The following is a 22,410-nucleotide window of genomic DNA, read 5'->3' on the forward strand; positions in this document are numbered from 1 at the left end:
GTGCTACTCTTTAAAATCTCTGTGGAAGATTTTAGAAGAACAGAAGAAAATTAAGACTTGGAGGATTTCTTTGTAATCCCTTAATGAAAAAAACAAGAAACTCCTTATTGAACTGTCTTGTATAATTGTGGAATATAGAGAGAAAAAAAAAAAACTGTTTTGCAGCATTCCTTAATAATGCTAAATTACTGCCCTAAGAACATTGTCATGCACTTTGGTCCTCCTGTAGGGATCAGTCCAAAAAAAATAGATAAAACTCAGAAATTGAATTTTAGGCCTGGCAAAGCAAGTTAAACTGAAGAACCCAATATTAGCACTGTGGGAAAGGAAGATCAACACTGGAGTACGGAAATATTTCAATATAGACATAGTAGTATTACAAATTCTGTAATAAAGACTGGACCTTCGCAACAAAATCGGCTGGTCTACATGTGTGTTAGGCTGCAGAGAGGAGAGTCTTGAGGTCTTTCAAGGGAAGATTTTTTTTTTTTTTTCATATAGAATTTCAGGGAATAATTTCTTTGTAAGGTCCTTTCTTTGTGTTCTGATCCCATTAAGTCAACAACGACAAGGCTTTGATCTATGAGGAAAACAAGCTTGAGACAAGTATCTTCAACTCATGAAGTTTCCAGCTCTCCTTGTTGAAACTGTTGGTAGGTTTGGAAAGACACATTAATGCTGACAAAAAATCAACTTTATAAGCAGGGGAGGTTGAACATATTCATAATTTAATTTAGAGGAGTTATATAGGCTTATCTATGTTGTCAGTTTTCCAGCTCCAAGGCTATTGTACATCATCTAGTCCAGTACGGTTCGCAGAGTAATCCAAGGATTGTTAGATTTCAACATTTACACAAAATGTTGTATTTCAGAATGGACACAGAAACCTCTTGTGGGTTGCTGGTCACTATAAACTATGCTCTGTGGATAAAGAGTTATTTCTTGTTGGAAATAACTTGTTAGTCCTGTGTTAGGTGAAAGTAGAGAAGAAATGGCCATCATTGAAAAAACTGCCTTCATTGCACAGATGGGTACGGGTTGTGCTCTCCTTCCCTCCTGTTACACAGCTATTGCAAATCAACCTTGTAACTCATTTGAGACTTACCCAGGTACCCACCCTGAATTTTAGTGTTCTGTGGTGGAATTGGATCCTCTCAAGTTTGGACGTTGTGAACTGAGATGCCTGTAGACTAGAAACCTGCAAGTTGCTTTAGGAGGTCAAGATCCTGACGTCTGTGCAGTGACAGCAATGCAAATGCTAAATTGATGTGTGTGCTGGGAATCAGCTTGCATTTCATCTTGTGCTTTGTTGTCCCTGTCTGCAACTTTAATTGTCCAAAGTTCAGCATATCCCACTTTTGACATATGTATGTAATATATATAAGCTGTTCTGTTTAGGATTCTGTGTTCAGTTATCTCCTCTCCCTCTTTTTTCCCTCTGCTCACACCGGCTTCTCTAAACATAATGGCATGAATTCAGTCATGATGTAAAGGACTCAGAGCTAGAGGATAGAAGGAGAATCTTCTGGAAAGAAGATAGTGCTTAATTGCAAGAACAATTCAAATGGCTTAAAGTGCTTAGATATTTCATGAAACCTTTTCTGTTGCTCTATAACTTCTACTGAAGTGGAGTTGCAGCACTTTGCTATTGTTGCTTTTGCCGCTGATGGAGAATAAATAGTAGCACGGAAGTCATAATAGACTTTGGAGTTTCTATCACATCACTTTTTTTTTTTGTCACTGAAATTCTGTTTGTGGCATTGTTGGGGGGAAGAAGAGTGTCTTGCTGAGGTTTTTGTTGGTTTTTGCAAATTTTCCTAAAGAGGGTGAGGTCCAGTCTGGCTTCTTACGACAAGCTGTTCTGCAACTACATTTCTGTTGTCTCGTATTTTCCATGTATTCGAGTGAATGTATTTGCTTTATTGTTTGTTTTGGACAGATCTTGGGTCTTTGGATCTTGGAATGTCTTTTTTTTTTTTTTTTTTTTTCTTTTTTTTTTTTTCTTCCTTTCCTGAATCTTGAGCAAGTTTCCATCCCAGAAACAGTGCTTATGTACTTAGGGTATTATTCTAAAAATGCTGTAAGATTAAGTGGAAATGTCAAAGTGGAGGCTAGAAGTGGCTGTTAATTTAAGAATCTGCGTTCAGGATTATGGTTTTCCTCCAGATGGATTATGAGGGATAGGCACCGAAGAGCAGTCCTTAGATTTGACCGGGAATAGCTTTCGGTGGCAGGTTGAATGTCAAACCACAGACGATCCAGAGGATATGAAGAGGGAGGAAGTTAAACACGAAATGTAAATTGCATGTAGAAAAGCTGAGAAGATGAGCAGATAGGATGGCAGATGATTAGAGAAATACAACTGTGGTGCCCAGTTGTGCCCATCAACAGCGCGGTGTTCTGTAGTTTCGTTCTCTCCTGCAGGACTTTACTTTTTGCCCTGCTTTTTGAGAATTAAACCTAAAGCTGAGTCTTGCAGACATTTTTTTTACATATCAGAAAGGACTACTTATACTTGAAAGGAAAGGTATTATTTTTTTTTTTTTAACCACAGAATGCCAGAGATACTCACACCCTGCCCAGCAGAATGGGTGAAAAGACAAAAATGTATGGGTTTTTCCTTTGATATGAAAATATTTGCATAGCTCTTATAAAGATTTAGAGCTTTAGTTTCCAAGATAGCACCCCTGTTGTTAATCCCATCTGTACTCTGTGGGATATCTCTAGTGACATACCACTAACATTTGAGGTAAAAATAGGCTCTTTTGCTGAGCGACGGTAAGGAACAAGAAGACTGATGCTGTGGTTAAAGTTATCACATAGTCATATTCATTTACATGCTGCTCATGCTGACCTATCTCAACTAGCAGAAAACTGAGAGTAGGTACAGACAGATTGGGGGAGAGCATTTCTTTATGCTGTGCAAAATCAATGCTTGAATCTTCCAGGTAGATGCAATGCGAAAGTGGCTTTTTATTGGGTTTTTTTTAGGATTTCTAGGCTTTTTCTAGGATTTTTATTCACTAATGTGAATAAAATCTGTGATTTAAATCAGTATTAAAGTGTTGGGAGATCAGCAGCAGTTGAGAGATGCCTCTCCAGAGCACTGTGAGGTTATTTTATGCAGACTGATGGGGTGGTATTTGAAAGCATGACATTTTTCCTTTCAGTTTATGTGAGAGATGTATTGAAATTATTGATCTGGCTTTGAACATCCATTAATGTCCAGTTAGCTTTTACAAATGACTCTTGGGTTTTCTGTGTGTGTCTTGATTTCCTCCCCGCCCCCACCCAAGCTAACAAAACGCTAATTTCAAATAAATGTTTTGCAATATAGATGTGAAATGCTGTCCTATCTTCAGCATCTTTAACCATCTTGCCTGGCACTTTGCTGTCATTTTCAGCTTTGCTTTCAAACCTGTCCCTTACTTCCTTCCCACTCCCTGCCAAAAAATCCAACCAGCCTTCCTGCGGGTCATGCCTGTATTAAATATATCCCGACCCAGAAAGAGCCATTGCCTCCATAGCCCCATGGCTAGAGCAGGTGGGATTTAAAGCACACACACACACATGAAAAAATAATGCCTTTGCTCCATGGAATCTTTGTTTATACAAAGTGGAGCAAACCTGGGAGGAGAGCGTGAGCCAGAGCTGCCATGCTGTGGCCAGTGGTCGTTGCCCTTGGGAAGTGGGACATTATCGTTCACATCTGATTTAAACCTGCTGACTGACACGAACACTAAGCTGTTACCTGTTTATACACGTTTCTCTTTCATTTTCCTGTTGTGAGCTTTCTGGTCAAAATATTTTGTAAGGTAATTCCTGATTTGTCCTCTACATTAGGTACCTGAAACATTGCACAGAATTAGTCTACACTAGGTGGGAGCAAAAGATGAAAGACTTATTTTAGTTCACTTGGTGGCAGCTGTGGAGCTTTACTACAGCAAATCGTTTAATTTAATTAATTTCCCAACCTGAAACTGAAGTGCCTGTGCGCTCAGTAGGCAAATCCCATGCGGAAGATGCTGGCTCAAACCACACATGATGAGGAGAAATAGGTGGTGGCAATGCAAAGCTGGCAGGGGTACAAGGATTTATTTGGGTTACCAGTAGAGGAGCCGGAACAGTCCGTCAGCAAGCGGTTGATGGGGAAGCAGCACAGTGGCCACCCTGCCGGTGGGACGAGCTGGCCGGTTTGGTACCTCCATCTGGCACGTCTTGCCCCACGTGTGTTGATGGAGCCCACTGGGGAGGACGGGGGGAGCGATGGTGAAAGTGCTGCTGCTTCTGTGGGGCAGTGCCTGTCTCCAAACCCATAAAGGATCTTGCTGACGCCAGTTGGTAATTGCACTCCTGCCCCTATTTTATGCCCGTGGTCTGTAAATAATGGCATGCCGTGTTTAAATGGAATATATCTGTGTGGTTCTGTAGGACCTGTAGGATCTGGTGTGGATGTTCCAGCCTTAGTGATTACATAGAATTATTAAAACCGTTTTACAATAGATAATGACCAGTGTAGGTACGGTTAGAAGCTTTTGTTTTGAACTGCTTGTCTTTTAAAATAAAACACTTTTTTTTTCTTTTCTGTTTTCTTTTTTTAAACAAAACCCTTATCTGCTGGTGAACAGGCTTCGGAGGAAGTGTCAAAATCTCTGCAAGCAATGAAGGAAATTCTGTGTGGGACCACAGACAAGGAGCCACCTACAGAAATTGTGGCTCAGCTGGCGCAAGAGCTATACAACAGTGGCCTTCTAGTGACACTTATTGCCAACCTGCAGCTGATAGATTTTGAGGTAGGTCAGCGTCCATAAACCTTTTCATCTCCTTGGTGTCAGTGTTGTCAGTGAATAGAGCTGTATTTTTCTGAAATCTAAATAATTTTATTACGTTTGAAACTGTTTTTCACATGCTGAAGAAAGTAGCTGCTGAAGATTGGTCAGTGTCCTGATAGACATGCTCATATACTGGAAGTAAATGCAATGCATCTGATTTATTTTTTTTTAATTAAACCAAAAAACAATAAAGAAATATTGCCATCTGTATCCAAACAAGATAGGAAATGATGCTGAGAATACTGTCTATGACCGACCTTGTAAGCTGCAGTGATGAACCTCTTACTTTGGGATAGTGCAACTAGAGTCCACCGCCGTCTCTTCTGTAGTCCAATTTAGAAGGGGTCCAGGGACATGGAATAAAAATAATTGGAAGCATGGGAAGATCTCATGTGAAAAAGACTGAAAAAAACTAGGATGGTTTAGTTGAGAGGAAAGGAGTTGAAAAAGGTCTTAAAAACTGACAGCAAGTGGCAAGGTAAATTGGGTTGCCTCCACTTAATTCTTTGGATTAAAAGAAGAAAGGAATATAACTTTTTTTGCCAGCAGAAAGATTAATATGAATATATATGTATATATACTATTTAATTTTATATATTTATATATAAAGTTATATATTCCATGGAACTCCTTGCCAGTTTTGTTGTTAAAGCCAAAAACTTAGTAGACAACTACTAAGACAAGTGAACTTGCTTATAAATAAGGAGAAGAAGAGTTATGGTAGAAAAGATGGCAGTAATTCAGGATAAATATAAACCCTTTTAATTGACCTTTGACTGGTAGGGACTGGGAAGAAACTTCATCACTGGCAGGTCATTATAGTATTCCTGTGGTCTATGGTCAGCCAGGATAGTGGTCCCCAGGGACTGCTGTTACGAGTCTTGTGATTTCTGTGGCTCCCGGGCGCTGGTGAATCGTCACAAGTGTCCGAGCATCTCTGAGCAGTGAGAAATGCCCAGCTTCCAGGAACCAAACCTCCGCCGCTGAGATCTGAAGCAAGAGCAGTACCCGACGTATAGGGCAGGGCGGCCGCTGAATTTAAAAATCAGTTCCCTGGAGAGATTGTCTGATGCTCTCAGAGCCACCTTTTGTGGGAGTTACTTTCTTGTGGAAGTTTTCTGCCCTCATTGAAGTTATTTGTTGTTACTTTACTTTCTTTGCGTTTTGTAAATGAATGAAAGGGAGGAACGATGGGAGATTTATGTTTTCTTTTTCCCCCTCTTCCCCCCACCCTCAGTAAAGCCAGGATTCAAGGGACTGATTTATTTATTTTGTATTAATTTTTGAAAATGTTGTTAGTGGAGTTCTGTCACTCTTCCTCAGGTCTTAAGTTCAAGAGATTTTTTTTTTTATGCTAGAATTTATTGAGATCCTTTCATTTGTCTTCTCCCTGCCACCCCTGGTTACTGTTAAATGTCTTAATTACAAAAAAAAAAAACCAAACCAGAAACAAACCCAACAACCCAAACCCCTAAAAATCCAGTAATTTATTTATTTGTTTTTAAGAAAAAAGGAGAGGGGGGAGGAGAAGATACTGTTAGCAAATACACGACAGAAGGGAAACTACTGCATTTTTTTAGTTACCTGACAATCTGTATTGCTTTTGTCAGACAAAAAATTCGGTAGGGACATATTGAACCCACAGTCTTCAAATGCAAGCACTGAATGAAATACCTAATCTGTTGCTGAATTACTGTTATGACAAACAATTCTAATAACTCTTATTGCAAAATAGATTTTTCCATGATAAAACCTTTTTTTCATTTAGCAAAGCTGTTATACATGCTCTTTTGGCAAAACAGTAGAAATCAAATGTCATTGAACAAGAGGATAGTGAGAGCATGTACTGCTTTGTCTTCATATTCCCATTGACTCTTTCAGTTTATCAACTTTTCTGCTTCCATTTTGTTATATTGGTGGCCACAGTTGGCATTTAGGTTTCTTTGTTGAACAAGCAATTTCATCACTTTATAACATGCAAATTAATTTTTTGATCCGTATGTAATGGTAGAAAGCAAAATCATAAATTACTTGAAAAACTGATTTCTGAAGGGAATAATGTTGATGTAGGTTACTTTGTTTTGTCCTGATTCCCTGTCTCCTCCTCACCAACGCTCCTGCCCACTTTGATCCCAGTTTTGCACAGCTGTACTTCCCTTTGAAGATGTGTTTTCAAAGACTTCATGAAGCTTGATGGCTGTTTAGAGGAGCGAGACCAGAGTTAATGCCCCCACCAAAAAAAAGGCAGAAGCACAGACTCACGGCCTGTCTCATTTGTGTTTCGTCTGCCAGTATACTTACAGCATGTGTGGCTGGGGATGGGCGGGCGTGTAGGGGAGACTTGCACACGTCCAGCACACGTCTATAGAAAACACAGGTTTATTGCTTGTGCAACTCAAGAAACAAGATATAATTTTGGTGATGATATTGTTATGAAGCACTAAAGTTGGGTTTGGGCAGGAGCCCAGAACGAAGATCAGACTGGATTTTTGGAAATTTAAAATATGAAATTTATTGTTGAACTTTGAAGAACTGAGGAACGTGTGCATACAGAAAAAGTCAACGAAAAAAATAGATGTTACTAACTGCATGTAAGCCTAAAGGTTCACAAGCTGTAAAGCCACTAAAAGAGGCAGTAAATAGCCACAAGCCCAGGACTGGTGATGTTAGAAGCTTTCCCTTACTTTGTCTTGAAACAGGAGCTAAATTATGGTATAGTTATCGTGCAATTTGTTATTTATATAATGGCATCCTTTGCAGGTTTTTTTGTTCTTGTCTAGCCACTTTCTCTCCATGCTGCCTTATCTTGTGCTTCACTGGCCATATGTATTTCATTATAAGGCAAAATTTAATCGCAGATCCAAGTAAGAAGTGTTGCAAAAGTATTCCTACAATTTTTACAGATGTCTGGTGGTGAGGGAAGTCTGTCTTGGTTCCCTCCTATCTGCCTCTATTCCCTCCAGAAGAACCCAGAGAGACCAACTTCTCTGGCTTTCACCATCACTGGTCTCTAGAAAATTGGATATAACTGGATATATATATCTCTCCTCTCTGAGATATAGAGAGAGACAGATATATATATCTCTCCTCTCTGCTATTGGATATAATGCTGCAGTGCACCTAATATTAAGTAACTAATATAAAATTTGGCATAGCAGAGAGGATCACTTAATTTTTGGCCATTTTCACCTTGCCCTTTCAACAGCTCTTCTCTGTCTGGTTTTCATCTTGGAGTAACTGCTGAAGCCGCTGGGGATCACGGGATTCCAGGCATACGTTACGGGTGTTGTAAAGATAGGGGAGAACGGGATGAGTTTATAAAGAATTAGCCTAATTAAGAGAATGTCCGAGGGTCAAAAGTGTTGCAGACAAAGGCAGATGGACTGGCCTGCTCTGATTTGATTCTCCTATTTAATTCCCCAAGTCCCCGAGTCTCCAAGCCAGCTGGGTTGGAACAAGTACAAAAGCAGAATATTTTGTGTTTCTCAGCAGTGATTTATTTGTAGAGGTGAAACCAGGGAATTTCCCTCTGTGTGAAACTATTTGCTCCTTGGCTTCAAACGTTCAATAAGTTCTCCGCCAAGGAATGTTTGTCCTCTCGAGACAGATCAATGAGCATGTACAGATTATAAGTAACCTTTTGCTTTAGCTTTGTGCATAGTGACCTGCTGTTGACTCACTGCCTTGGTTACTGGTCATTAGTGCAGCGGTCTCCCCCCTCCATTAATTTCACACATCAATTTGTCTCCTGTGGCCAGGGGAGAAAGCAGTGGGGGAGGAAGAGGACTTCTAATGCAAGATGTATTGGCAAACCCTGTGGTTGAATAGAACATAATTTGGAAAGACCTTCTGAAAAGGTGTTTGCACGGGGAAGCATTCGAAGACAGAACGTGATTGTGCAGAGAGGTGTATACAGGAGAAAATTAGGACAAAGTAAAGGATCTTAGTTGTGAGTAAAGCAGAGACATGTATCTGATGCAGCTGTTTTATCAGTAGTAATTGTTTCATTCTTCATGGTGAAATAACAGGCGCAGTTTTAAATTTAACCCTGATTTTCAAAAATGCAATCACGCTTGGCATTGATTGCATTTGAACAATGAAAAGCTTTAGCTTTGTAAGTCTAGGCTGTGGGGCAGTGTACTTGGTACTAGCTTGACAACTTAAATTTGGAGGCTGTGGCAGCAATAGTACACGCTGCAAAAGCATGTTTGGCTCAGGGTAGTGGCTTGCTTTTCATAGAATGGTTTGGGTTGGAAGGGACCTTAAAGATCATCTAGTTTGAACCCCCCTGCCATGGGCAGGAACACCTTCCACTAGACCAGGTTGCTCAAAGCCCCATCCAGCCTGGCCTTGAACACTTCCAGGGATGGGGCATCCACAATTTCTCTGGGCAACCTGTTCCAGTGCCTCATCATCCTCACCGTACCTTTTTGGTACTTTAATGTTGCTATTTAAGATAGCCACGGGCTTGCTTGACAGAGTAAGGGGGATGCACATCTTCATTTAGAAAAAGAAAGGTGTAAATGGGAGTGGGGGGATCGGTAGTCTTCGGAGCCACCCGACGGAGGAAGCCTTCCTGTGGCATTGAAGAAACAGCAAGTATGAGGTGGTGGGACTGTGGAGAGCCCAAAAAAAGAAACTGACTTGTTTTGTTTTAAATTTCATTTCTACTTTAAATAGAGATTATAGTAAATGGTCATTTGTTCATGTTTTTCCAGTTGAAGATATATTTTGCTTCTTTAACAGGGCAAAAAGGATGTTTCCCAGATATTTAACAACATCTTGAGAAGACAGATCGGCACACGCAGCCCTACTGTGGAATACATTAGTGCCCATCCACATATCCTGTTCATGCTTCTAAAAGGGTGGGTGCTTTAATTTGATTTTCATTAAAGAGCATTGCCTGGAACATGCTGGCATTGCAGTTGATCTGCTTTCTCACTTTTAGTTTAAAAAAAAAAAAAAAAAGATTTTGTTCCAGATTTCTGATTTTGTTTCTTTCATATTGACTTTCTTTCTACTTAAGTGTTTACTTTTTAATGACTGGATTATTTTATTTGGCTGTTATTTCTTCACCAAACTTCATGTTGGAATAATTATGTGCTGATTGTTTTTGAGTGCTCCCCACATGATGGGTACTTCAGTTCTTGCCCTGAACTCTTGTGCAGCATTGTTGATGACTGCTGAGTTTCATTTAGACCTTTTTGCATTGCAGGAGTGATTTATAGTGGTGTCTGTAAATAACTGGAGTCAAACTGGACCACTATGTGGTAGAACAGAGAGAAGCAAAAATGCATAAAAAGAATAGTTGTGTCTGTGGGGCAGACTTCTCCGACGCTTGTAGCCACATGTGAACTTCAACTTTAAATTAATTCTGTAATGAACTCCACAACTTTCAGCATTAAATCTTTTTTTTTGTCTTTTAACCTTTGAGGGAGTCAGTGCTCAGCTGTAAGCCGGTGGTTCCCAAGGTAAGTTGGCCAAGGAGGGGGAGTAGACTGCTGTGTGGAGAGGACATCAGCTATAGTTGCATTCAGGAGTGCACAAATCTTGGCCTAAAACTCTTGAGGTTTCTGTCCCTTTTACTTTTGACTACAAGCATCTTCTGTTCAGCGAGAAGCTTTGCTTTTCCAACCCTTGAAGTCTACTTACTGTTTTCTGCTCAGTTTTCTTTTGGCTTTAGGATTTTGTTTATTTTTCCCTGAGGAAAAGAGAATACATGTGATTGGAATTAAATAACTGATGTAGAAATAAGTGCATTTATTAGGTGAATGGTATGAAACAATATGGACTCTCATAGTAGTTGTATGGTCACACTAGTAACAGCCATTCAAAAACATGATATAAGCCTTTTAAACTACTGGTCCTTAAGAGAATGTATTTTTTTTAGGTGTCTTTCTTGCTCTTGAGGTTGAAAATTTGCATTTTTACTATTTGCTCCTCAGCCAGAGTTAGGAAAATACTTAAGCATCATCTAAGGTTTGTGCATGACAAGGCTGCAGCCCCAAGGGTAAAATTCCCTTCAGCCAGCCTCCCCCCTCTCCCAGGGGCAGACCCCAGCCAGGAGAGGGATAGGCACGGGAGTCCTCTAAAATAGTTACTTCCTTCAAAATTGGCCACATTCCAGCACAGCTGAGTAGGGAAGAAAGTAACTGAGAGAACTAGTCAGGACCAGGGATTTCAAGAACTGTGAGCTTGTGGTTGAACGTGGTGGCAAAGCTCTTGGTTGCTGCGATAGGAGGAGGTGTGGACCCGCTGCCTTCCTCGCAGGCAGGGCGGTGGGCAGCCCGGGCAGGTGGCTGGGCTGAGCTAGGTCTTGCTCTTACAAGTATAGTGATTTGTTGTGATTTAGCTTTAACTTTGAAACTCTTGACTTGTTTTGTGTTACTGAAGACCAGCTTCCTCAGAAAGGAAACCAGTAAGCTAGTTGAATTGATTTTGGTTTCATTTGTTCACTAAAATTCACCATTTATATAAACCTCAAACTAGTCGTTTCAGGACGGTGATGATAATTCTCTCAGTTGTTGTTAAGTTGTACAACTGTTTTCAATTTCATATATAGATACAATAATTTTCTTCCCTTTTCTCTGTCTTTGCTTTTTTGATTTTTCACTCATTTTGGTTTTGCACGTTGCACATGTATCGCTACCATATGTCTGGGCTTTATTTAAAGCTAAAAAATATTTTTGGATTGTGTCCCAGATATTCTTTGGCATCTGTAACAACGAAGAATATTAAGATGATAGTACAGATTTTATGTTATGCATATGTGCTGCTGACAGACATTTTACTGTAGGTGACCTGAGCCAGTGGATGTATTTAAACGACATCACTTAGGTGCTTTTTTGGAGATTCCTGCTGCATGCAGCAGCGTGTCCGTGTTAGTTTGGTCCTTGTTCTTGATTTCTTGGCTATCTCTCTCCAGCACTGCATTGTATCAGAATTGCCATTTCTGGAGTTTCTTGTTAGAAAGTGCTGTTGAATTCATCAGCAGTAGTCCAGAAGACAGTCCTATCCAGCCCTGACAGTATCTGAGCAGCTGCTGCAGAACAGCATAATGATGTCAAACACGATGCTGCCTTACCTGCCTATGTCCTGCTGCTGGGATTGTCTAAAAATGATACTTAAAATATGTGCCTACAGCAAGGGTAGGGCCCTGAACATGCAGCTTGCTGCATGCAGGCAGCGTGTGGTGCTTGTGTGCAATCAGTTATGAGACTGGGAAACACGTACTTCATGTTAGACACCACCACTTGCAAACATGACTTGAGGACGTGTTTTCATATTTATTTAACGCTAAATGAAATATATGGAATCAAAATCTGCTTAAAGGAAAGTGGATTTGGCTGGCTTGTACCATTCACTGTTTGTTATATGACATTATCTGGAGAGAAAAAAAAAAAATAATGTTTCTACCACGACTATAAAAGAAACAGCCCGGGACTATTGTGAAGGCTTGTCATTGTTTTACTTGTATTGGATGCAAAATTTCCTTTGCCCCCTGACAGTCAGTTCCTAACAGCATCAACAAAAGGTTGCTTTTTCGTTGCATAATGTGAGCTCTGTTGAGTGGGAAGGATCCTGAATCAGAGCTCCCACCCAGTGTTTCCTGCCTAATACTCCAGCGGCACTGCCAGCTTGAGATAACTGTTCTTACCTTTTAGGCTTCGTTTTACTTGTTGGCTACTTCCTTCCAGCTTCTCAGCTTCAGAAAAACATACAGCACATAGTTCACTACTTTTTTTTTGTTTGTTTGTTTTTTGGTAGGTTAATTGATCTTCCTGCTGCATGAGGACTTACTTTAATAGTATCTTATTTTCTGTGTGTGCAGGCTTTGTGTATGAGTAGGATTTCAGATGAATACAATGTTTGGTGTATATAGAGTACCAGTTATATTTGGGCCAAATTTTTTCTCCGGTGTCAGCATATTGCATTAGCCCAGAAATAACTTCGGTCCTTTGTAATTTAAAATATTTTCCCTCTAGTACAGTGACTGTAGAGGACTTGAAGTTTGTGGCACTTGCATTGTTTCTCACAAGTGACAAATTTATAAGCTCCTTTGTGAATATATATCATGCCGCATGCTATCTCTAACATACTTAGTCACTGCCCCGATCTGTTTTGTGATGACCTCTTCAGATCACAGTGCAGTTAAAGCTTTAATGGTATATTGGCTGAAGTTGCAGAATTCTCCTTGAGTTTATCCAAGGATAAACTCAGGCTATAGAAGTTAGTGTAAAATCAGATCAGAATATAGCTGTTTGTTTGTCAAGACCTTGTGTCTCCCAGGCTCGATGCCTTCCTATTCTCCTGCCTGTGGTCCTTACCTTGTACCATCTTCTGCACTAGCCATGCAAGTATGATTCCCGTTGCACTGAGATGCATCTCTGCTCTCAGTCTTGCCTCTTTCAGCCTCCACAATAAGTGTTTTGAAATATTTCAAGTACATTATTTCATTTTATGGTTGCCCCTAGTAGTCAGTATGTGGGGATTTCTTTAGGTTGTAAATTCATCTGAACAGAGGAGAACTCAGTATTTTCTTCTGCTGCGGGAATACGTCAGCATAGAGCACAAACTGCTCATTAGAAGTGGTTTTGAAACACATTTCTATCATTCCTGCCTGGTGGCTTTGCATGTAAGTGTGGGTGCAGAGAACATGTCAGTTGTGACTGGGCAGCCTGTAAACTTCTTCCAGGCATATTCCAGGAGCCAAACCCAAGTTCCCTCACTTATGTGAACAGCCAAAGGTCCATAACCCACTTCCAGATAATGGAGCATTTGACTAACAATGATTCTGTTGATACTTAGGTTTTAAAAAGTTATTGTGCTGGAAACAATGTAATTTGCTTTTATTCCAACCAAAATATTCCTTAGCCAACTATTAAATATTTTCCTGGCTGCACTCCTAGGAGCAACTCCGCCTCTTTTTCCTTGAAAATTAGTATTCCTGTTAATGGAGTTGAGGAGAGGTATGCCTCAACGGGAAACATCAGCGAATTTCCGTTGTCTAAAGAGTTATATATTCACGTTTGCAAGTGTTTCACAAAAGGAAACAAATAGGGGCTTGAGTGCCTGCATTTCCTTGAGGGTGGGAAGTTTCATTTGCCTGTTTGGAACAGTGATTCATTTCATTAAGCCAACTATTGTTGACATGAGGTTGAAGTATGCAGCTCTGGTATTCTCGCAAAACACTACCATTCTTTTAAATTGCAAGCTGGTGGTAAATTTGAGGGCCCACTCACTTACAGCACAGATGGCATTTTGTGTTTTTCTTCTTTTTTTTTTTTTTTCTCTTTTGGCCTAGTGATAGGAATTAATTGTGCAAAGGAAAAACGATGCTGATAAGCTCTTGGTGATAATACACAGTTCTGATATAGTATAACCAGCTTATTGAAACAGAGCATGCTTTCTGTCCCCTTGGACTTCACCACTTTCACATGACTGAAGATTTCTGGAAGAAGTTAACTTTAAGTCCTTCCTGACTGTTGGATTTCATCCTTTCTTTTTTTTTTTTTTTAAATTGTGTTTCTAACAGTTTTGTTTCAGATTAATTTCAGCTTTAAAGAAATCAAGACTTGATAGAAATACAAGATGATCTGAATTGCCTCCCCCCTCCCTCCCTCTCCAAGATCGAGAAGTGTGCTGGCTCCTGGCTATTGCAATGCACATGCCATAACAGGATTGTAACTTGAGGAACGAGTACTTGTCTCCTGAACAAAGTCGTAGCCTCTGCAGAGGAGGGATTGAGCAGAATTCCTCCTAAACTGCAAAAAAGATCTTCAGAGCTACAGAAGGCTTAATCCTGTGTAGACTGCCTGCATAGACTCTTCCTACCTTCTTCGTTAGACATTAATATTCTAGAGTGATGTCCTCTAGAAGAGGAGTGGGAGGTGATGGATGGTCATGAGGTGTTATATTTTTCTTGGATAAATTGAGGAGCTCAGAATTAAATCTGAAAAGGGAGATTGTTATATTGTATGGGCTTTGCCTTCTCATAAATCTAAAGGGGTGAAGGAGCTCTGTTGAAATGTTACGCACTCCCCACGGTCTTTCCACGGAGAAGAGGTATAATGCACATTTACACTGAAATGTGTTTTGGCTTGCAAAGGCAGAGGTTTGCGATGGGAAACACTGGCAGCCTTATCAGTGCGTCCACTCCTTAGCTTTGGGCTGAGGTCCTGAAGCTGGGTACAGTGCTGTGGCTGGGGGCTGCCATCTGTGTGTTGTGTCCCCTCTGGCGCACGCGTTCCCTATGCTACAGAGTTCCCTGTTGCTGGAAGAGTGCTCGTTTATCTTTGTTCTTCTGCGTTTTGATCTTTTTTGTTTCTTTTCCTTCTTCAGATATGAATCCCCAAATATTGCCTTACGTTGTGGAATTATGCTGAGAGAGTGCATCCGGCATGAACCCTTGGCCAAAATCATACTTTTTTCGGAACAGTTCAGAGACTTTTTTAAATATGTGGAAATGTCAACATTTGATATAGCTTCTGATGCCTTTGCTACATTCAAGGTAAATTACTCGATACCTGCGTCGTAGCGTTGTGTCAAAAATGGCACTCCATCGGTAGTCATCACTGAATGTTGTGTTGCCTTTAAACTGGGTGGCTTTTTTTATTGTTCAGTAAAGGATATAATTAATCCTTGGTCTGTTTGTAACAGGATTCACAACAGTGATCAAGTCTGCAAAGAATCTTTAATTCAATACAGATTTACATTTCACTAATGTTCTTCATCTTGATAAACCAAGGTCTTTTATGCAACCATTTAAAACTTAAATTAATCATGTATTGCATACAGTTCTTGTAAAATGTGTAACCTTTTTCTCTCCCTGCCTTCCCTGGAGACAAAACCACTACCCATCATGATCACAATCAGAAAATAGAAGGAATCATTTAAAACTCGTTTTTGAAATCCTTGTGATTTTTGCTGTCCCTTTCGAGTACGGCAGTCAAGTTTAGATTAATGCCATGCCTGCTGATTGTTTTTCAACGTATTCATATGCTTACTTTTGTGAGCCATGGTTCAGTGTAAGGACCATACTGCTAAGAGCTAAGTAGGTGAAAGCACTGCATAGACTCTGTATAGAGTCTCTGTGTTGTATTAAAAATGAAGTTGGGTGAAGCTTGCCAAATTTCTTGGAGTTTGTACTTGACCATCATCTTTCCTGCAAGGTGCTAGTTGTCATGGTTTAATCCCAGCCAGCAGCAAAGCACCATGCTGCTGCTCCCCCCTCCCCGCTCCCAGTGGGATGGGGAGGAGAATCGGGGAAAAAAAAGTAAAACTCGTGGGTTGAGATAAGAGCAGTTTAATAACTGAAGTAAAATAAAATATAATACTACTACTAATAAAAATATAATAATAATAATAATTGTAATGAAAAGGAGTATTAAAAAAAAAAAAGAGAAATAAAACCCAAGAAAAGACAAGTGATGCACAATGCAATTGCTTACCACCCACTGACTGATGCCTGAGCAGTGATCTGCCCTTCCTGGCCAGCTCCCCCCAGTTTATATACTTGGCATGACGTTCCATGGTATGGAATATCCCTTTGGCTAGTTCGGGTCAGCTGCCCCGGCTCTGCTCCCTCCCAGCTTCTTGCACACCTGCTTGCTGGCAGAGCATGGGAAACTGAAAAATCCTTGACTTAAGATAAGCGCTGCTTAGCAACAACTAAAACATCAGCATGTTATCAACAGTATTCTCACACTAAATCCAAAACACAGCACTGTACCAGCTAGTAAGAAGAAAATTAACTATATCCCAGCCAAAACCAGGACAATAGTCTTTGAGCAAAATTTGGTGCCTATGAGCTTAATGTACAGAAAGATTAGTTTATTTCTGAAAAACAATTTAAGCAAGCTGGGGAAAATTCTTTTCAGGTAAAGACTCTTCTAATTATAGACATAACTCCTTTTTTCTTCTATCATTGAGTTCCTTGCTGTCATAGAAACAAGTTGTTCATTCTTTCCTCTCAAAGCTAATTAGAAACATGATTAGATAGACCTTAGGAATAACTGTAAGGAATGTCAGAGTTCAGCTCAGCAATTCAATGCATACTGAAAGCCAGCCTCAGTTTTTACTAACCTACTGAATGGGGTAAAGATGTGCATGATGGAGAAAACGTTGCGTTCTTCAGTAATGAGTTGAGCAGGATTACCAATTGAAACCACCTATTAATCAATAGCAGCAATCAATCTTTCCATTATTTTAAGTTGCGCTGTTGTGGTGTTGTGGTAAATGTTATGAAAGTGAAAGTAGCACAGAAACACAGACAAGTAAAAGTACAGTGTAGGACTGTATAAAAATGCAACATAACTGAGATATTTAAATCCTCTGTCTCTGGCACTTTACCCTATGCTCGGAAGAGTATTTGTCTCTGGTCAGCAAAAGTGCTCCTGGACTCTGTTCCCAGCTTGACAGAAGAGATTTGCATCTTTTCCCCAGGTCCTGCTTTGAGCAGGACAGCAGAGTGTGTGGTTGGTGATGGACAGTCTTCAGCCCAGCCAGGAGGCAGGATGGGGATGAGGGTCAGTTAAGCTGTGGCAGGGACCGCAGACTGCTGCAACCCTCCCCAGAAAAGAGGGATTGATGTCGTTCACAGATCTACAGCTGGGGAATTTACTTCTGTCCCCTGTGATCTGAGTGTATTTTTAGCAGGATTTAAAAATAGGATTCTACATCCTCACGTGCACTGGAAAGAGAGGAGTATGAGGGCAGTTCATCCTCAGACATAGGGCAGAAATCACCTTTTAAAATGCTTGGGAAAAATCTATAAACTGCATTTTTTTAAATTGCCTCTTATTTTAAATTGCCTGACCTGATACATGGTCAGTTCTGGAAATAAACCAGCTGTTCATCTCATCTCATCTCCTATTTGTCTGTTACTCTGAATAACTGGAACAGCAAGAAGTGATGTGGAAGTGACTGAATCATTAAATATGGAGCTACCTCATTTCTAATACCGTAAAAATAAGTGCTATGATTGCTCCCTGGCTGGATTACTGAACTCATGTTTTCAGTTCTATTTCCCCCATGTTGGGTTTGTAGTGTTGCCACTGGGGTGTCTGGTTCACAGCTGAAAGCCTTGGATAGTCTGTGCACCAGGAGAGGGCTAATTAAATGTGCATTAAAGTCTGAGGATATTTATAGTAGGGAAGTATTGGAATTTTTTATGATCTGGAGATGTACTTTGTAATTAAATTCAGCCAGGTGCACTGCAGAGAGGAAACAGAGCTGCTAAAAATGCGGAGGAAAGCAGCTTGTATTTAGAGATAGTGTCGACTGTGGAGGGTACCAGCAGCGGTTGGAAAGAGTGCTGATTGAATACTGCTGTTCCATGCTCTCTCGTGATTTTCTGTGAAAAACTCATTTTGGATTATATTCCATTTGTGCCCCCTATTGAAAAATGTTGTGCTTGCCTCCTGAGTGCCCTGCGTAAAAGCTTGTGAATCACATTTGTTGCACTCAGCCTTTTAAACTGCTATCATTGCAGTCCTGCTAAATAAAGGAATGTATTAAAAACATGTACTGGATTTTATAGCACTTTGCTTTTCTCTTATAATTGACAGTAAAAATAAATTAAAGGATTAGTATGTAAAGGATTTCTTCTATTTGTGATGCTGTAGAGGATGTGTCTGTGCATCTGCTTCAGCTACTCAGCTTCAGTCTCTTGACTCTGGGTAAGGAAGCCAAGGAAAAGATGATGAAAAAGATAGCAGAAACTGATTCACTGAAAAAATATCAACTTGAATGGACTTCATCAGGCATTTATTGTGATCAGTGTTATGTTTTAAAAGAGGCAATAAGATAAAAATTAAACTTAAATGCCTCAAACTGGCCACTTCATTTCATAGCTATTCATCCAGTAAAGAGACTTGATTTCTTCTGGAGCTGAACATTTGCATCTCTGTTGCTGAGCACCAGCATTCCCATTCTGTGGGAGAGGTTGCTGTAATTTAAATTTGAATTAGTTGGCCTTTTAGCGTGGGAGGCATCCCATCCAGCTGTCTAAAAGGTCTGCTACTGCTTGTGTCAGTAAGCCCACCTTGGGCAGAAAAAGAGCTGCAGAAGGAATTCATCCCACCTACCTGAGATGCCTCTCTGGGGAGGGAGGGGCTGTGGAGGGAGCCTGGATGGCTAGCTTAGATTGGTGCCTAACTTTTAGGCTTTAAATAAATAAATGTATATATACAGCAGTTAAATTTCAGTCTTCCTTGTTGTATTCTTGGAGATGAGCAATAGCGGTTGATCCAGCTTAGCATAATTTCCAGCTATGGGGTAGCATGTAGATCACTTTTGGCTTTGGGATCGTAGCTGACCCCTCCATAAAGGGTTAATTTACTTTCTTCCTTTCCCCCACCCCAGTTTATTGTAAGTACTGCGCACTATGACGGTGACCATGAGAAAAGGTGGGAGGGAAAAGGAATATAAAGAAAGAGTGTTAGAATAGTTTTATATTGATTCTGTTAGCATTAACTGAGTTCTCCTTAAAATCCTACTAAACACACAATGCAGTATTGTTTTTAAATGATTTCTGTCTATAGAAATCATGTTGTAAATACCTTCTAAAAGATGACCTGGTAAAAAATGCTAAAATACATTTGAGAATCAAGGGACAATCAAATGAGCACGCTCTCTCAGGTAACCTTTCTCTGTTCTTCCCCAGGACCTGTTAACACGACACAAATTGTTGGTAGCAGAATTTCTGGAACAAAATTACGATGCAGTAAGTATAAACGCTAGAAGAATTTTTTAAAAATCTGTTCATGCTTAGCTGGAAAAAGTGCGCTTTCAATAGCAGAGGGTTTCGTGCTCCACATAAAATAGTCACAGAGGACTGCAAAACTAAACATTGCTGTTACTAAAGCAGAATCCTCGCATGGTGTTTGAAATACAGGTACCCCCTCTGCACACACCTGGGGACACGCGCCAAGGTTTCAAGAGAACTCATAGTTGAAAAGCAAGTTTTATTCCTTTCTGCAGGCATCCTATCTCCTCATATGTGAATGGAACTGTAAACTTTGTACATAAATAGATCATGGGGAAAAAAACATGCACATTTTAAAACAGTTTTGTGATATTCCAGCACCGATAGGGCCATACCGGTGTTATTTATAATACTTTGGGACAGAGGAGAAGAGTTACTGGAAGAAGTTTTAGCATTACTGGAAATTACATGTACCTAAATGGGGGACTGAGGTGTGAGTATTCCTCTTACCATCCTAAGGCAATTAGTCCCTTGGTTAGCTGCCTTTTTTCACTTTGATTTTTTGGCTCGGTTTTGAACCAAATGTGGGTCAGAAAAATTCCATTGGAATCAACTAAAATTGGACTGATACGAATCACGGAATTAGACTACGGGTTATGTTCTCATGTTACCTGAAGTATTCTTTATTTCATTGTCAAAGTGAAAAGGCTGAAGACTATTTCTTTCATTCTAGAGTTACCAAGAAGGTTAAATAAAGATCAGGCTTATTATTGCTGGGTCACAAATGCAGCTTAACTGGAGCAAAATTAGTGTCTCTGCTCATCTTTTCTCTTAAAACTGAAGCACTGCACTGGAACAGTCCCCATTCTGTGTTTATTTAACATTTAAAATTTTTAAGTATAAATTGTGGAAGCGAGCATTTTTTTAGATGATTCTTGGACAGCAGTGTTGGGTTTTTTTGCTTGTTTGGTAGATGGTTTGAACATATCGTAGCCTTCTCTCTCAGTCTTCTTGACCGCAAGATTCCCTTGGCCCAGTCCTGCAAAAGCCAGCACGTGCTCGGCTCCCAGTGACCCTCGTTGGGCAAATGGCTTTGACGAGTGAGGGTGCTGAAGGCAGGTGAGGTGGCACCTCACAAAAGGACCTTTTGGCGTATGCCAGCATGGGATGTACCGTCACCAATTTGGGGTATTGTATTAAATCACACAGCAAGTCGTGACCACGATATGAGTGAGTGGACGTTACGTGCTGGAACCACATGTCCTGGCAGCAGATTCACCCTCCTGTAAGAGAAGGCTGTACGGGCAGTGGCTTACTTTTGTCCTAGTTGGCTCACACCAGCTCCTGTTACATCCAGTCCATATGTGGTATCCCCCTCTGCAGTATTTGGAAGAGGAGTGTTCCTGGGCGTTAATTCACTGCATGATAACCAGCCAAGAAAAAAGGCCATGAGAGCTGGGCCTGGCATTGCAGTGAAGTGTTAGAGGGTGGCACTGCTGCGGCCTCTGCTGCTCCTCTGGGGTGGGAAGGACCAGGAGGAGGAAGGATGGACATGAATTGAATGCATTTGTGTTTTCTTGTTACTCTAGATCTTTGAGGATTATGAAAAACTCCTTCATTCTGAGAATTACGTAACAAAGAGACAATCTTTGAAGGTAAAGTCAAGTCTCTCAGCACTTTCCTTCTAAATTTGAACTCCATGTTATGCAGAATATCAAGATGCATGTATGGCAACAGAGCAGCCACGTACTTTCTAACAAAAAAGAAATAAGTGCTTGGGATGCTCCTCTTAGAATGTACAAGAGCTCACTGTGTCTTTTCTTTCCTGGATCTCTGATGAAGCATTGGGCCGTTTCTATGGAACAAGCACTATCATTTTTCCTCTAACCTCAAATCTGTACTTTGGTTCAGAACATAGGTTAAAATGAACCTATGGTTCAGAACTTGAGAGTAACGTGATAGTCTCTGCCTGGTGCTGCTTGCTGCTACAGCACCAAGTCTGACATGACCTACAGATGGGACCAGATAGGCGTGTTAATGTAACATCCGAATGAAATGAAGGTGTCTTTGTGGGATGGCTGCACTACACTTGCTTCTGTCCTAGCTGGCTCACACCAGCTCCTATTATACCAGCCCATATGTGGGATCCTTCTCTGTAGTATTGAGAAGATGAGCATTACTGGGCATTAAGTAACTCACTGCATGATATCAAGTCTAGTTACTTTTTTTTTAAAAGGTAGTGACATTGAAACCTCTTAGGCAAGCTTTAAAATATGTTGCTGCTTTCTTTGCATTCAAAAATAATGTGGTGAACTGAAAAAAATGGGATTTTTTGTAATTGTGTCTATAGCTACTGGGTGAGTTGATTCTGGACCGACACAACTTTGCCATCATGACAAAATACATCAGCAAACCAGAAAATCTGAAGTTGATGATGAACTTGCTGCGAGATAAAAGCCCCAACATTCAGTTTGAAGCATTCCATGTGTTCAAGGTGAGCTAGTATGAGCTGTAGAGGTGGCAGACTTTCTCTTCTCCTCATAAAAGTGTCTTTCAAGGTGGGCAAGAGAAAGCCCAGAAAATTAAGGCAAAGTTTGGGGTTTACAGTCACTTCCAGCATTTGAGAATGTCTTCATTGAAAACCTTTCTATCTCTCAGCCTCTGATTTCTGTTTGCCTTCCTTCAGGTGAGATCTAAAGCAGCATCATTTTGGTTTGGGCTGAGGGTAGTCAGTCAAGTAGTGATGAGGTGAATGCTATAGGTAACAAAATACACAGCTTCTAGGTAGTATGCAGGGTACCTTCCCCCAACTCTTAGGTCATTTTACCATGTGATTCTGGGTAAAGATAAAAATAAAAGTCTTAAAACTCT

General features: G+C 40.4%; 1 protein-coding gene across 2 annotated transcripts in view; it reads left to right on the forward strand.

The window, feature by feature from the left end:
- Positions 1-22,410, forward strand: part of CAB39L (calcium binding protein 39 like) — a 46,663-nt gene that overhangs the window by 15,617 nt on the left and 8,636 nt on the right. For both annotated transcript variants that reach the window (XM_050899543.1, XM_050899551.1), the window contains exons 3-8: positions 4,629-4,793; positions 9,579-9,697; positions 15,174-15,342; positions 19,498-19,557; positions 21,129-21,194; positions 21,890-22,033. In XM_050899543.1, coding sequence (XP_050755500.1) covers positions 4,629-4,793; positions 9,579-9,697; positions 15,174-15,342; positions 19,498-19,557; positions 21,129-21,194; positions 21,890-22,033 — 723 coding nt within the window. The remainder of the gene's footprint in view (positions 1-4,628; positions 4,794-9,578; positions 9,698-15,173; positions 15,343-19,497; positions 19,558-21,128; positions 21,195-21,889; positions 22,034-22,410) is intronic.

This window comes from Gymnogyps californianus, chromosome 1 (genome assembly GCF_018139145.2).
Source record: "Gymnogyps californianus isolate 813 chromosome 1, ASM1813914v2, whole genome shotgun sequence".
NCBI lineage: Eukaryota > Metazoa > Chordata > Aves > Accipitriformes > Cathartidae > Gymnogyps > Gymnogyps californianus.